This window comes from Paramormyrops kingsleyae, chromosome 11 (assembly GCF_048594095.1).
Source record: "Paramormyrops kingsleyae isolate MSU_618 chromosome 11, PKINGS_0.4, whole genome shotgun sequence".
NCBI classification, from domain to species: Eukaryota; Metazoa; Chordata; class Actinopteri; order Osteoglossiformes; family Mormyridae; genus Paramormyrops; species Paramormyrops kingsleyae.
Genome location: NC_132807.1, coordinates 6111268 through 6124056, shown reverse-complemented (window position 1 = coordinate 6124056; position 12789 = coordinate 6111268). Strand labels below are relative to the sequence as shown.

The 12789-nt window shown below is 46.3% G+C and overlaps 1 protein-coding gene across 5 annotated transcripts in view; it reads right to left on the bottom strand.

Moving 5' to 3' along the window:
• The window catches only part of arnt2 (aryl-hydrocarbon receptor nuclear translocator 2), a 30376-nt gene that overhangs the window by 14353 nt on the left and 3234 nt on the right, over positions 1-12789 (bottom strand). For 2 of the 5 annotated variants that reach the window (XM_023813853.2, XM_072717913.1), the window contains exons 2-7: positions 11810-11924; positions 9112-9159; positions 8035-8082; positions 7034-7247; positions 6052-6265; positions 759-861 (exon numbers count right to left, since the gene is read on the bottom strand). In XM_023813853.2, coding sequence (XP_023669621.1) covers positions 759-861; positions 6052-6265; positions 7034-7247; positions 8035-8082; positions 9112-9159; positions 11810-11924 — 742 coding nt within the window. The remainder of the gene's footprint in view (positions 1-758; positions 862-6051; positions 6266-7033; positions 7248-8034; positions 8083-9111; positions 9160-11809; positions 11925-12789) is intronic. The other 3 variants (XM_023813855.2, XM_072717914.1, XM_072717915.1) reach the window with 2 other exon arrangements.

Genomic DNA, 12789 nt, shown 5'->3' with positions numbered 1-12789 from the left:
TCACCGGCACTGTCCCTGCCTGTCACCGGCACGCCGGGGTCACGCACCGCGTCCCCATAGGCTGGAATTCACATGAATTATCTGCGAACCGAGCCACGGAGAGCTGGGGCCTCACATGTCAGAGCGTGCTGGAGCTTCTATGGTGGGATACCTCTGCTCAGGCCCAAACAAATGCTGAGACCTTAAGCATGCAGGTCCTGGTGGTGATACGGTCACAGTGGCCCGACCGCTCCGCGTGCCGTTCCAGGACCCGCCCCGTTCCCGCGGAGCCTCCCGCCAACACTCGTGCCGCCACCGCCTTTCCCGCATGCTGATCCCATATGAAACTCGCCTCAAATAGCAAACATTAAACAAAAACACATTCTTGGGCAGACAGCGGACTGCAGTTACGGGGCGAATAATGACTCGTGACAGCTGGAGACGGGGCTGATTTCATACAGGATCCGGGCGAAAGCAGATTGGGACAAGAGGCGGCGATCTTCTCAGTTGGGAACCAACATCGGTTGTTAATTGTCGAAGTGAGGCATTTCTCAAGATGAAATTAGGCCTTAAAAACAAGCGCTATTTTTAGCCAACAGAGGAATGTTACTCTCTGGGTTTAAGAGTCACGAGCAAACGCAAACAACATTTTCCTGCCCCAGATGGCTCCGGGGTGGGGTGGGGAGCGCACCTAAAACATGGAGTACCATCAAACACGGCAGAGTTGAATCAGCAGGTGGCAGTATTGCGCACCGAGGCAGCTTCAGCCAAAGCTTTACCTCATGCGGCAGATGAAGGAGCGCCGGGACCCCATGCACATCCGCATGGAGGACTGCTGGCCTTCCTTCTTCACCGTGCCCGTCTTCAGGTCCAGGATGCGCCCTGTAGGGGGCAGCGGTGAGCACTCCATCAGGGACAACACAACCACATACAGACAAACTCTGACATATCAGCAGTACTCGAGATAAACGTGCTTTTTTAACATATTATCTCATTAAGAAAGTAATTGGATTCTGCAAAGTGCAATTCTGGAACATTCACACTGCAGCAGAATGAAATCCATTTACCCCTGATTATAACCAATATCAAACTTTAATTCAATTCACCCTCTGCTGCTAATCAGGAAGCGTTCATTCATAAGATTACATTGCTGGCATAAATAATCTTTTAGGACACTTTATTCCTTGTGTTATATTTAATTTTCTATTCTTTTCCTTGCTTCTGAGAAACCTTCCCAACTTGATATTTATGTATACTGAAAGTTCCAACGCACAATCTGGGAGATGTGAAAGCTGTTGTTGCAGTTTCGGAGGGACGTGCCGGGAATGTCAGCCTGGAGCGAACGGGTCTGGAACCGCATTCCCGCGTAACGGGAACCACGTGGGACCTGTTCTTACTTAGCGCTTCTGCCGCTACAAATGAAGCCAAGATGGAATTTATTTGGGACGAGGCCAGTGTCGAGCCGTGACGAGTGCACATTGGCACCAAAACACCGCGCAAGGATGAGCTGTACGTTCTGGGGGAATAAATCAGGGCAAACAAACAGGAAGAGGGGAACACTGGGTCCCGAGCGGGCTGGATTAGGCCGGTTGGCTGGCTGAAGGCTTCACTGTACTACGCTGGTGCTTAAGATGCTCCAGATTATGTTTACATTGATTTATTGATTTGGCGTCTGACACAATAGTGAGCAGAGCGTGGTGTCAGAGAGCGGAGCCAGCCAGTCTGCCTGGGGACACTTTTCTACCGCACCAGGTACCGTACCTTTGAAACAGTATTTCCTGCACTCTCCCTTTTCCATTTAGTTCCGGTCGAGAACCAAAGTACCAAAAGTTCCAGTACAGAAAGTGACAAACCTCAGTAAACAATGATAAATGAATTGAGGGGGGAAAAAAAAAAAATTCATTGTGTGGTTACAAGAACAGATACAATGAAATCAGGATGTCATGACAAGAAACAGTATTTTGTATAATATAGCTACTAGGATTGTGATTGTTGTAATAAATAATGGGGTATTTAATATAAATAATATAATATAATCAAGAAGTGAATTATTTAAACAGCAAGAATGAAAATTGTTAGGATTGTCTGAGAGAACACATGCAGCGCTCATGCAAAAGCAGTGAGAACACATTTTAAACTGATTTTTAAACATATACTGTCCCATATAATCATATAATCATTAAAATCTGCTAAGTTTTTTTCCTAAGAAAGAGGGGAAAAAAACGCTTGAAATCTCTGGCGTTATATCTGTTCAGTATGAAAGTATGAGAAGCCGAATCTTAATCTAGTTGACTAGTGATGTGACAATTGCATGTACATAACGTGATGTAGGTATTAATATCGCATCTGGCTCTATAAGGTACTGCAGCTATTTTTCAAATTCAGTATAAAATATCCGGCCTCGCGGGATCTGATGATGCTATTCAGCACCAGTACCAGTTTTTACGCCAGTGGAAAACCAACACCTTGAAGCACTGTACTTTTGGTACTTTCATGAACTGCTAAAAGTACGGTACCATGTACGGCACCTGGTGCAGTGGAAAAGCACCCTGGGTTACGGGTCCAGCAGTGATACAAGATCCCTAACCTGCCCAGCAGACACAGGCCAGAACCCTGGACCCTGATTAAATTCAAATTTCTGAGGAATCACACGTGACCGGAAAGTAGGGAAAGGTCCGTGCAGATTATTTCCGTGGTTCAGGGTCAGCCGACGCGGTAAAACATGAGAAGCGGCTCACTCCAGATGGAGGGAAACGGGAAAAAAATGGGCCCCTCGTTCTCCTGATCAGTCTCCTGACAAGAGTGCCATGCTACCAGGGCGCGACCCATGAAGCGAGAGGCCGTATGAGTCACATAAACAGCACCGTCCCTGCTGAGGACACGGGGAGCAGGGGGGCGTCTCTACGACGACGGCATCGTTGGATCTCAGCCGGAGAACTACGGAAGTTACAGGCTGGGCCCTGTCAGCGTACCTGGGAGCAGGATGGTCACGAGGCTTGGGAACCGCGAGCAGAACGGAGCTACACTCAGCAGACGCTCTCCCAGGAACCAAGCCTCCGTGTTCCGGAGCGGTAGCCACAGGAGTAATCGTGTAGTGACTCTGATAACAGGTCACTTTTAATTTGATGTGAAAAACCCTCAGGGTTGATGCCAGAATAAATCTTACAGCCTAAGATTTTTCTATGAGTGGGGACACTGGGGCAGAGCAGTGGCAGTACCAGGATGCCACTGGAAGACGTCGCGACGGTGAAAGTGTGGAGCAGCAGGACACCACAGGAAGCAATAGGCACATCACCTGTGCTCACACTATATGTCTCAATCGTTCTTTTACAGAATTAGCGGTGACTTTGGTGGGGGGACAGATAGCAAACCTTACATATGCTGGAAATTGGTGTATTCTGTGACCCTAATAAATTATACTACAAAAATGAGCTGCAAAAAAAAAAAAAAAAAAAAAAACAACATTCAGCCTGAAACTGGATTAAAAGAAGAAACATCAACATAATCAAGACAAGAAAATTCAGGAGAGGCTATGGAATGTGCTGGAAGTTTGCTAAAGGGAAAAGGTGCCGGCGAGGGACAGGAGAATCCACCCAGAAGTGCCTGAGAGCGGTCGCTCGCGAGAAAGGGAAGGACAGGAGTGATCGAGGCGTCCCGGGGGCCTGCTATCGAGCAGCTACAGAGCCACCCCACGCCAGACCATTATCCTTGGGGACAAGGGGCTCATTCTCACTTCTATGAGACCCCCTGCAGGGAGACAGCACGCATAAGCAGGGCCTGAAAACACCACCAAGCCCCACCCCACCCACCCCCAATCCACCATGCATCCACCTGCACATCCAGGCGGATACTTCCAGAAAAGCTAGAAATGTCAGGACACTGACAGCACCAGCGGAAGCCCCAGGGGAAACGGACAGTGGTTAATAATGGACAGAGCGGAATGCGGCGTGACGGGTCACTCAGAACCCCACACACGGAAAAACGAAAGATCCTCAGTGACAGGGCCATCTGCTCATCAGTCTGCAAGGAGGTTTTAGAAAACACAGGGGGCAAAACACCACAAGGAAAATACCGCGAAGAACGTGAACGGTGTGAAAAGAGGCAAAGAGACGGGCAGTGTGCCCACAGAGAGCTTTCATCCACTCTCTCTGCAGCCTTCCCTGGAAGAGAAACTCCGCGGGCAGCCTAATTACATCCCTGACGGAGAGAGACAGCGATGGAGAGGCATCCCCAGGCAGTAAAACAAAGTGCTTTGTAGCTGTCGTTTAGAACGAGGAAATATAACAAAGCAGAACGTGGGCAGAATGCTTAGAGAAGCGCTAATCGCTAATGTCTGGAAGATTTGATTCCTCGCTGACGACAGGCTTGTGCCGGGTGAGCGGGAAGCGACAGTCCACGTTAGCGGTGACGTTCACACCACCGCGATCCAGCTGTCTGCATTTCCGTGGTCTTCCTTCAGTGCCCGGGCCGGCCGAAACGTGAGGGAAGCCATTAGCCAATAAATGCTCCAGTTCACCAGGTCTAGCGCTTTCAAACATCTGTCACTCAAATGAAACACTTGGGAAGTGACTTTTACTGGGGTCCTATAACCACATGTGACACATTCTGTTGATTTTGGGAAAAAATGCCATTAATGCAACATCTCTGTTATGCTCAGCAGGTCAGGGCGCTGTGTCTGTGATCAGGTTGCTGGTTCAAATCCCGGCCTGCAGAATGATGTCACCACTGGGTCCTGAGCATGGCCCTGCTTTCTCAGTTTGTGTCATTTTAGATAGAAGTATCTACTAAGTAAATGCTAAGTATGTATGTATGTAATCAGACGTAAACATAAGACCGTAAAACATGGTTAAACAAGTTCTTCTGCATAAAACTTCTGTACACTACCTGTTAGTTCATAAAGCATTTCCCTAGATCTTATTTAGCTATTTAAATATACAGGTAAATTACCTTTTAAACATCACAGAATAAGTTGTTGGGTAGACGTAGCAAAACGTTTGCTTTGTACAATGTTGATTTTCAGTTCCTTGGTCTAACAAACACTTGCTAAATACTTGATTTCAGAAAGGGGACAGACTGTGTGAGCTGAGAGATCCCTATGGACGGGGTGGGGGGGCAGGGGGAGCGGGGGGGTTAACCACAGGCTTGTCAGATGGGAATCCCTACAAGGAGCTTTTTCATACTCAACCTCGAATGTTTGTCTAAATAGCCATCTCGCAAATAAGATGTTTGTTTGTGGAGGAAAAATTACTTAAGCAAACGACAAGAGAAAAAATAAAAATTAATTTGCAGCTCATAACTTCATAACGGGAAACGGCTGGGCTGTCAACATCACGACAATTCAATATTAGATTCAGGCTTTCCATAAAAACACAGTGATGTAACCTCTGTGCATAATTCCCCAAGCGCCTCGGCTAATCCAAAAGTAATTTCGCGTGGGTCGTGTCTAGAACATTCCTCTAATATACTAATGATATATTTGCACCACAATCAGCAAGACATCAGAGTGATGATCAGGCCTCTTCAGACACTTTTTACACCTGCAGTCCTGATCCGGAAATATGGCCCATGGAATGACAGCTTCAATCCGTCACCAACCTCAACTGTCAGTCACACCAAGGGGCTTCACAGTGGTCACACCACCTTTTCAGGTCTAGGTAATTGTCACTTTTCAATGACATCAGGATGTCTGCTTGAACTGATTGATTTTAAAAAGTGTCCACTAAGCCATAACAGCTCACTTTGGCTTCCTTGATTGAATTTTACCACATCTGACTACCCATTATTTCTGACTTCACAGAACATAACACATCATGAGCTCAGGCAATAAATTCATGAATTAATTTTACTCTGTATGGCATGCTTAAGAGATTTAAAAAGGAATTTTATCACATGTGGGTGTCTGGTTTTAGAGTAACTAAAATATTCCAGTTTTGTTTCGTGTGTTTGTAGCGCCCTCTTGTGTAGACACATGGCACTGCAGCACTTAAGATAAAAGGGACTTCAGGATTCAGCCAGAGAAGTCGGCCATGCGATTCCTAGGACGTTCTGGAGCTTTCCACAGCTCCTGCTCACCTGTCATGGAGTTCTCAGAGGTGCTGAGCTGCTCCCTGAGCTTGTCCACGTCATCTGGGTGGACGTGCTCATACAGGGTGCTTCCGAACCACTCAGACTGAGGTTGGTTGAGGACCGGCGTCACCGAGTCCGACACGTATATCACACGGCCCGTATCGGCGGACACCACGAACAGGAAGCCGTCAGCGGCCTCCAGGATCAGGTGCTTGAGCTCCTGAGGAGAGAGAAGATGCCCACCAGTGGCAGTCAAGGGAAACTGCAACCAAATACGCTTAATTTTGAAAACTTATGTCATGTTCCGGGTCCAAGAAAACACCCAATTCTGAAAATGGCTGCATAGCTGAAATGGACCTCAGTCAGCTTCTCTGCCGTGAACAAGGTGTGTGTGGGATTTGCATCATCAATGCAGGTTTATTTTTAATGAGGATCACATGCTGGCTCATAGCTGCCCTCCCCCCCCCAGCATGTTTCTCCTCCCTACTGTATGATTTTCTTCCTCCCATACAGAACCATACATAACTGGTTTCAATTTAGGAAATTACACATTTTGTACATAAAATGAAGTGGTTAATGACTGTAGGACAGCATGGTGGTGCAGTGGTTAGCACTGTTGCCTCACACCTCTGAGACCAGGGTTCGAGTCTCTGCCATGGCTCCAAGTTTTCTCCGTGTTGCTGTGGGGTTTCCTCTGGGTGCTCTGGTTCCCCCCAGTCCAAAAACATGCTGAGGCTGACTGGAGTTACCAAATTGCCCATAAGTGTGGATGTGTGAGTGAATGGTGTGTGACTGTTACCCTGCGATGGGTTGGTGCCCCATCCTGGGTTGTTCCCTGCCTTGTGCCTATAGGCTACGGATCCCCCCCGAACCCTGAATAGGACAAGTGGTTACAGAAAATGGATGGATGATTGTTTTAATCACGCTCTAGTTTTCATGGCGATGGCTGACCCTCGGTCACCAGGCGACTGAGAGGAGGGCCCCCTACCTGCTCGGTGAGGAAGGACGGCTTGTAGGCCCCGTCAGTGGAGGTGTTTCCCGTGCCCCGCATGGACTTCATGTGCGAGACGGCCATGCGCAGGATGGTCAGCTTGTCGGGCTTGCGGGCCAGAGCGCTGCAGGTGGGCACCATGTCCGACAGCTCCGTGATGTACTGTGTCATCTTGTTGCGCCGGCGCCTCTCGATCTCACTGTGGTTCTCCCTGGGAACCCGGGAGACGATCAGGAGAGGAAGGGGGGCCTGGCCCACAGATGGCCGCAGCCATCGCCACCCTAACTACGGCACGACATCGTGAGAAGGGCGCCGCGTCGCTCACGGCGGACCTACGAGCGAGTTTTAACCTTTCTGCGGATTCTCAGGAACGGCAAACGCACTGAGAATGAAGAACAGCTTGTTAAAGTCAATACATCAAAACAAAGTAGCTAACAGATTCAGACATTTATGTACAGGGATGCACATAACTGGTACGCAAGTACGCATTTGCCGTATAAAGCGATGAGAGATCATTTCTTGGCGCAACAGTGCAAATGCATACTTTACGTGCATTTGCGCTGTTATGTGAAGAAATTGCCACACATATTGCTTTATACAGTGAATGCATACTTGCATACCAGTTACCGTATGTGCATCCCTGTATATGTAGAGTTTTTAGCTCAGCTACGGCGAATCTATGGAAAAACATCTGTTATGAACAACGCTAGTCTTTTCCTTCCCAGACTCAGGTGCAAAAGCCCCACTCTGCCCCCTAGTGCACGCCCTCAGAAATGACGGACAGAGGAGTGACTCACACAAACGGACGGATATTTCAATGCGCACTTACTAAAACGGCTCTCCAGGTGACAAGCACAATGTGAGAGTTTTCAAGAAGCGCATTAAAAGTAGCAGAGCAGATGAGGCGAACTGGATCCCCCAGCCCGGAGCCTCGCCGACAGCCCTGAGCGACAGCTGTCAGCTAAGGATCCTCAAGGGTGCCGCTAGCTTAGCCCTACCTGGCAAATCTTTCCTTATCACCTGGGATTTGATCATCATCATCATACCTGCAAGGAAAACAGGGCAGAAATAAACATCACAGGCTACACCAGCAAGCCAGCAAACTTTAACAAACTTCAAAAACCAACTATTAATTCATCGTAATAATAAAGGCAACTTTAAAGGCATACATGCTAAGCGTTTTTACTTGACTGACCCCACACTGCTTTTCACTGTGACAGGTAAAGCTCACATATAGCAAAATGTTAAGTTCAAAGACAAGCCACGAGACAGCTGATGATGGATGACAGAGAAGCTGCATGCGAGGCGGACGTGTCCTCTAACAGACCATCCCCAAAATAAATAAAATTAAATTAATTCAGGAAGAGCACAGAAGCTCCAGACCACATGTGGGGCCCCTCTGATAGGCAGATCCAACTGAACCATGGTGACCCCTTTCCCACGGGACAAACCCCCCCCCTCCCCGCATGGAAGGATCAAGAAGGACGCCACAAGGATGACTGTACACATACGTTGCTATGATGACCACTGAGAATGAATGGCACACCCTCTCCAAGGCATCATGACAATGTCAGTTTACAGCACTTAGAACAAGAAACTAGAAGATTACACCCTCTGCAGAAAAACGTCAGACAGATCTTCAGGAAACAGTGCCGTATTTCTCCTTCTCTCCAGCAGAGGGCTCTTTCTCCTCTACAGTGCCCACACGAGTCAACAGAAAGCAAACACAATTGATGGAAGTTCTGAACAAATAAGGAAGGATACAGATGCTTTAACGAAAAAAACACACAACAGAACAATAACCAAGCAGAAAAAAACTATACAAGAACGGATGGCTGACGTAAGCAAAGCTACTGATGATGCAATGACTTTCACAAAAAACCAAAACAAAAATACATGTATATGAACACAAATTTTTGAAAGTGGATTGTTTACGAATAACATTTTGCTATATAACAGCAATTTTCAATGTTACTGTACACTGACACGTCATACAAAATAAGTGACTTTATGCTGTAAACATATAAATTTGTATCTTTTGTCCACATGGAACAGCATGTCCTGTGCATCCTGACCTTGAAAATTTGCTGGGTCCCTCTCCGTCTTCATCATCGAAGTCCATTCTGAAAAGAAACAATTAGAAACAAAATTTCACCATATTGGAAGTATTTTCAGTAATTAAATTTTCTCCATAAATATATTTAAAAACAGGCAGATTTAAATTTTAAACCTCATAACATTAATTTTAGAGGTCCAATAATATGCCTGTCTCCCTGTCCACCCCATGAGGCATTTCAGTCACATTCCGCAGAATTAGAAGATGTGCGTGAGACAGAAAGGGAGAACGCTCATGGATGGAGGTGCCGGATGGTAGAAGTCCCCAACTCTAACACGTCAAAACGAGCCGCAGAAACAGGCTGTCAGGTTCAAACTTAAAGATTGGAGTAGCTGAGATGGCCACGTAACATACAGCATCAATCAGCTCACTTGCTTCCTACCTGGGCATCGGGTTATAGCGTAGCAGTCAGCATGCATGCAACTGCTGGTCATTCAAATCCTCAGAGGGGCCCTGCTGTTATACCCTGGAGCAAAACACTCAATCTGAATCGCTCCAGTAAACAGCCAGCTATATAAACTGGAGTAAAACTGTAAGCCTGTTTGGGTAAAAGTGTCACCTTGGAGGAACCTATGCGTTTTTCTAACAAGCCTGAAACGTGTACTTTAAAAAAAAACGTAATTCAAACTGCAGACAGAACAAAATAGAACTGAAAACATTAAAACGCCTGAGTAGTGAGTATGTTATTAAATAAAGTAGTGAGAAAAGGAAGGGCTCCTAATGGCGCTACTCATTCAACGTTTCTGGACCGATTAACATTTAACGAACACTGACTGCAAATTTACCAGCTCAGTCTACTAGAGATAACTTTAGTTACACGGTTTTACGCATCTACAGGTAACACAGCCTCCATGCACTTATCAGTACATTATAATTAGGAGGCGCGTGTTCTTCGCCCGCGGGAAGCGCAGAGTGCTGCCCGCGCCACGTGCTGTGCGCGCGATCGATCTCCTCAGCACCAAACCCACTCCATCTACGTCCCTGTCGCGTAAAGTGTGTGGAAATAAAGCCGAGCGCTAATCCGAACATGGCGTCTTTGTAGTATAAGAATCGCCTTAAATTGCGGACGCGGTTAATCGCAAATTTAATTTACCGGCCGGCTTTTCGCCAAACGTGAAAGCATCAGGCTTCGTTAATACAATCTGACACATTTGGGTGGGCGGGTTAGTCACGCACTCCTGACTGTATAATACGGCAGCAAAACAGCAGAACTGTCTCCATTCCAGGAAAACCCGAGTTTCAATGTAACTGCTTAATTCAGTGGCTGTTGTCTAAATAATGCGTTTAGTTTAGGCCTAGTAGCTACAATAATATCAACGTGAAGCTGAAAACTGCAACACGTCCACTTACAGACAACAAAAAGCCTATTGCAGCTTGTTTGGAAAACATCTTTTAGCCGTGACATTTTTTGCGGTTAACATTTATGAAACGATTCGCACGGTATTGCAGCGTGCAAGGTCAATCGCAGCGCACTTATAATTCCCCATTCAGAAAATGAAGTTTAATTGTCAGCTGTTAATCTTATAGCTCTTGTACGAAGGTGAAAAATTTCCCAATGCGACATCCTCTATCAAACACCTACAAGTCGATTGAAATGTAAATAAATGTCAGGCTGCTACATTTAGGATTGCACGAAATTAGACTGTCGGTTTACAATTGATTTTATATTGTACAGACTCCTTTTCTGTTGCATTCAAATTTACTCAAGATTTCCTCCTAGTGCTTTAAAACTAAGAACTAAGAACTAAGAACATTTAAATTAAAGCGGGATCAGAAAAACTTAAAAAAATAGATGACTGAATAATCTTTTATTTTTTCTTCAAATAATCCATAGTTATTCCAAATCAAAGAGAAAAATTCTTATTTTGGATCATCAGGGCTTACATAGCCATGATGCTGTTGGAAGTTCAACAAGCTACCTGCTGGCCTCATGGGGCAGAACCATCCAGATTCTCACAGGGGGGAAACTTTTCTCATGTGGACATCATCAGCACAGCAATCACCTAACAAACTAACACAGGGAACAATCTGTTCCTTTTAAACTCTGGTTACTGGACAGACTTAAACAACCATTATTATTTATTTTTATATATTATTTTTTAACTTCTATTGCTCTTCACTCCAGATTTCTCCATGAAAAGGAAACAAAATTTGTAATAATTTTATATAAACATTCCCCTTTGATGAAAAACAAAGAACCTATTTACTCTTATTAGTCATCGCAACATCAATCTGCCCCCCGCGTGACCCAAGTGGGTGAAACGTAAGCATACAATTAACCAATCAGATCCATGATCACTTCCATTTCCACGGCACCTTTCCCTCTCCATGCTATTTACGTAACAGGACGTGGAGCGCCAGGAACAGGCCGTTCTGAAGCACACCCACAGGAGCGTGTGCGAGGGCCGCTTTCAGGCTTCAGACGCACGCTGACGAGTGGGCTGTCGCACAGGGGGCTCCGAGCTCTGACTCGTACCAGGGCTCGCCAGTCGTGCGGACAGGGGCGTGGGCGAGCGCACGCCAGAACAGCGCTGGGAGGATGAGGCCGCCCACCTGCCCAAGCCGGCCAGCAAACCCGCTACAGTCACCTTTTTGAAATAGCCGCATGACCGCCAGATTCCCCACGGAAGACTGGTTCACTATTCCCAAATACTCACCCTCCAGATCTCCTCTTGCCGCCCCGGCCGGGCATCGAACCAGCCATCCGTACCTGCCCTGCCCCCACCACAGTGCCCGGCATCGTCACGGGTCCAGGGAGGTCCGTGGCCATCTCTGCATGCCAGCACATGACAACACGAACAGAACAAAAATCAACATCCACCCCAGAAGGTGCTTGTGTTCATTTGGCCGCAACAGACAGAACAAACAAACGAATGGCAGCTGCTGTAATTGACTCCAGGGCCAAATCAACATTCTCTACTGTGGACTCCATTCATTCTCTTCATAGCAAACAAGCTGCTGTCAAACAAACTGGGAAAAAAAACTAAACAAAAGAAATTTACTCCTTTCTATATTTAACATTGTTCGCTGTCAACATTCTTGTCTGAGTTGCATTTACTGTATCTGCCAGCAGGGGGCAGAAGACAGAATTGGAGCTGGATTTGTAGGCAGTATTCAACTATAATTACAAAATTAAAATTAAGACTTCATGCCACTGATCAAATCTCATAGGACGGAAAAAAAAAAAAAAAACTTTGGGCCGCAGGCCTCCTATGTCCTGTTACCTCAGCAGTCTTTCAGCCCCAAACAAACCAAGCAGCCGAATGGCCTTCAACACGCGCCTGTCACAGAAAAAATCGGAATGGATGTGTACATGCTTCTCATGGCACCGTCCCCCCATGCCAAACAGCTTAACAACAACAACAACCATTTTCTTTCCACCATCTTTACAATACCACGCCTGTTTTGTTTCGCTTTATTTGTTTAGCATAGTAAAAATCTCGTAGACACATTCCATTCTAGCACAGGCTATGTTTATATATGCTGACGATTCTGTTTCCTGTAACCACGGCTATGAATCACGACCCTCGTTCCTTGCATAATAAAGCTTTCATTTGCACTATAATTACTGATGGAGAGTCGAGCCTCCGTATTTTAACAAATGATTAATGTAACCTTTGCTGCGCTTTCAGGATTG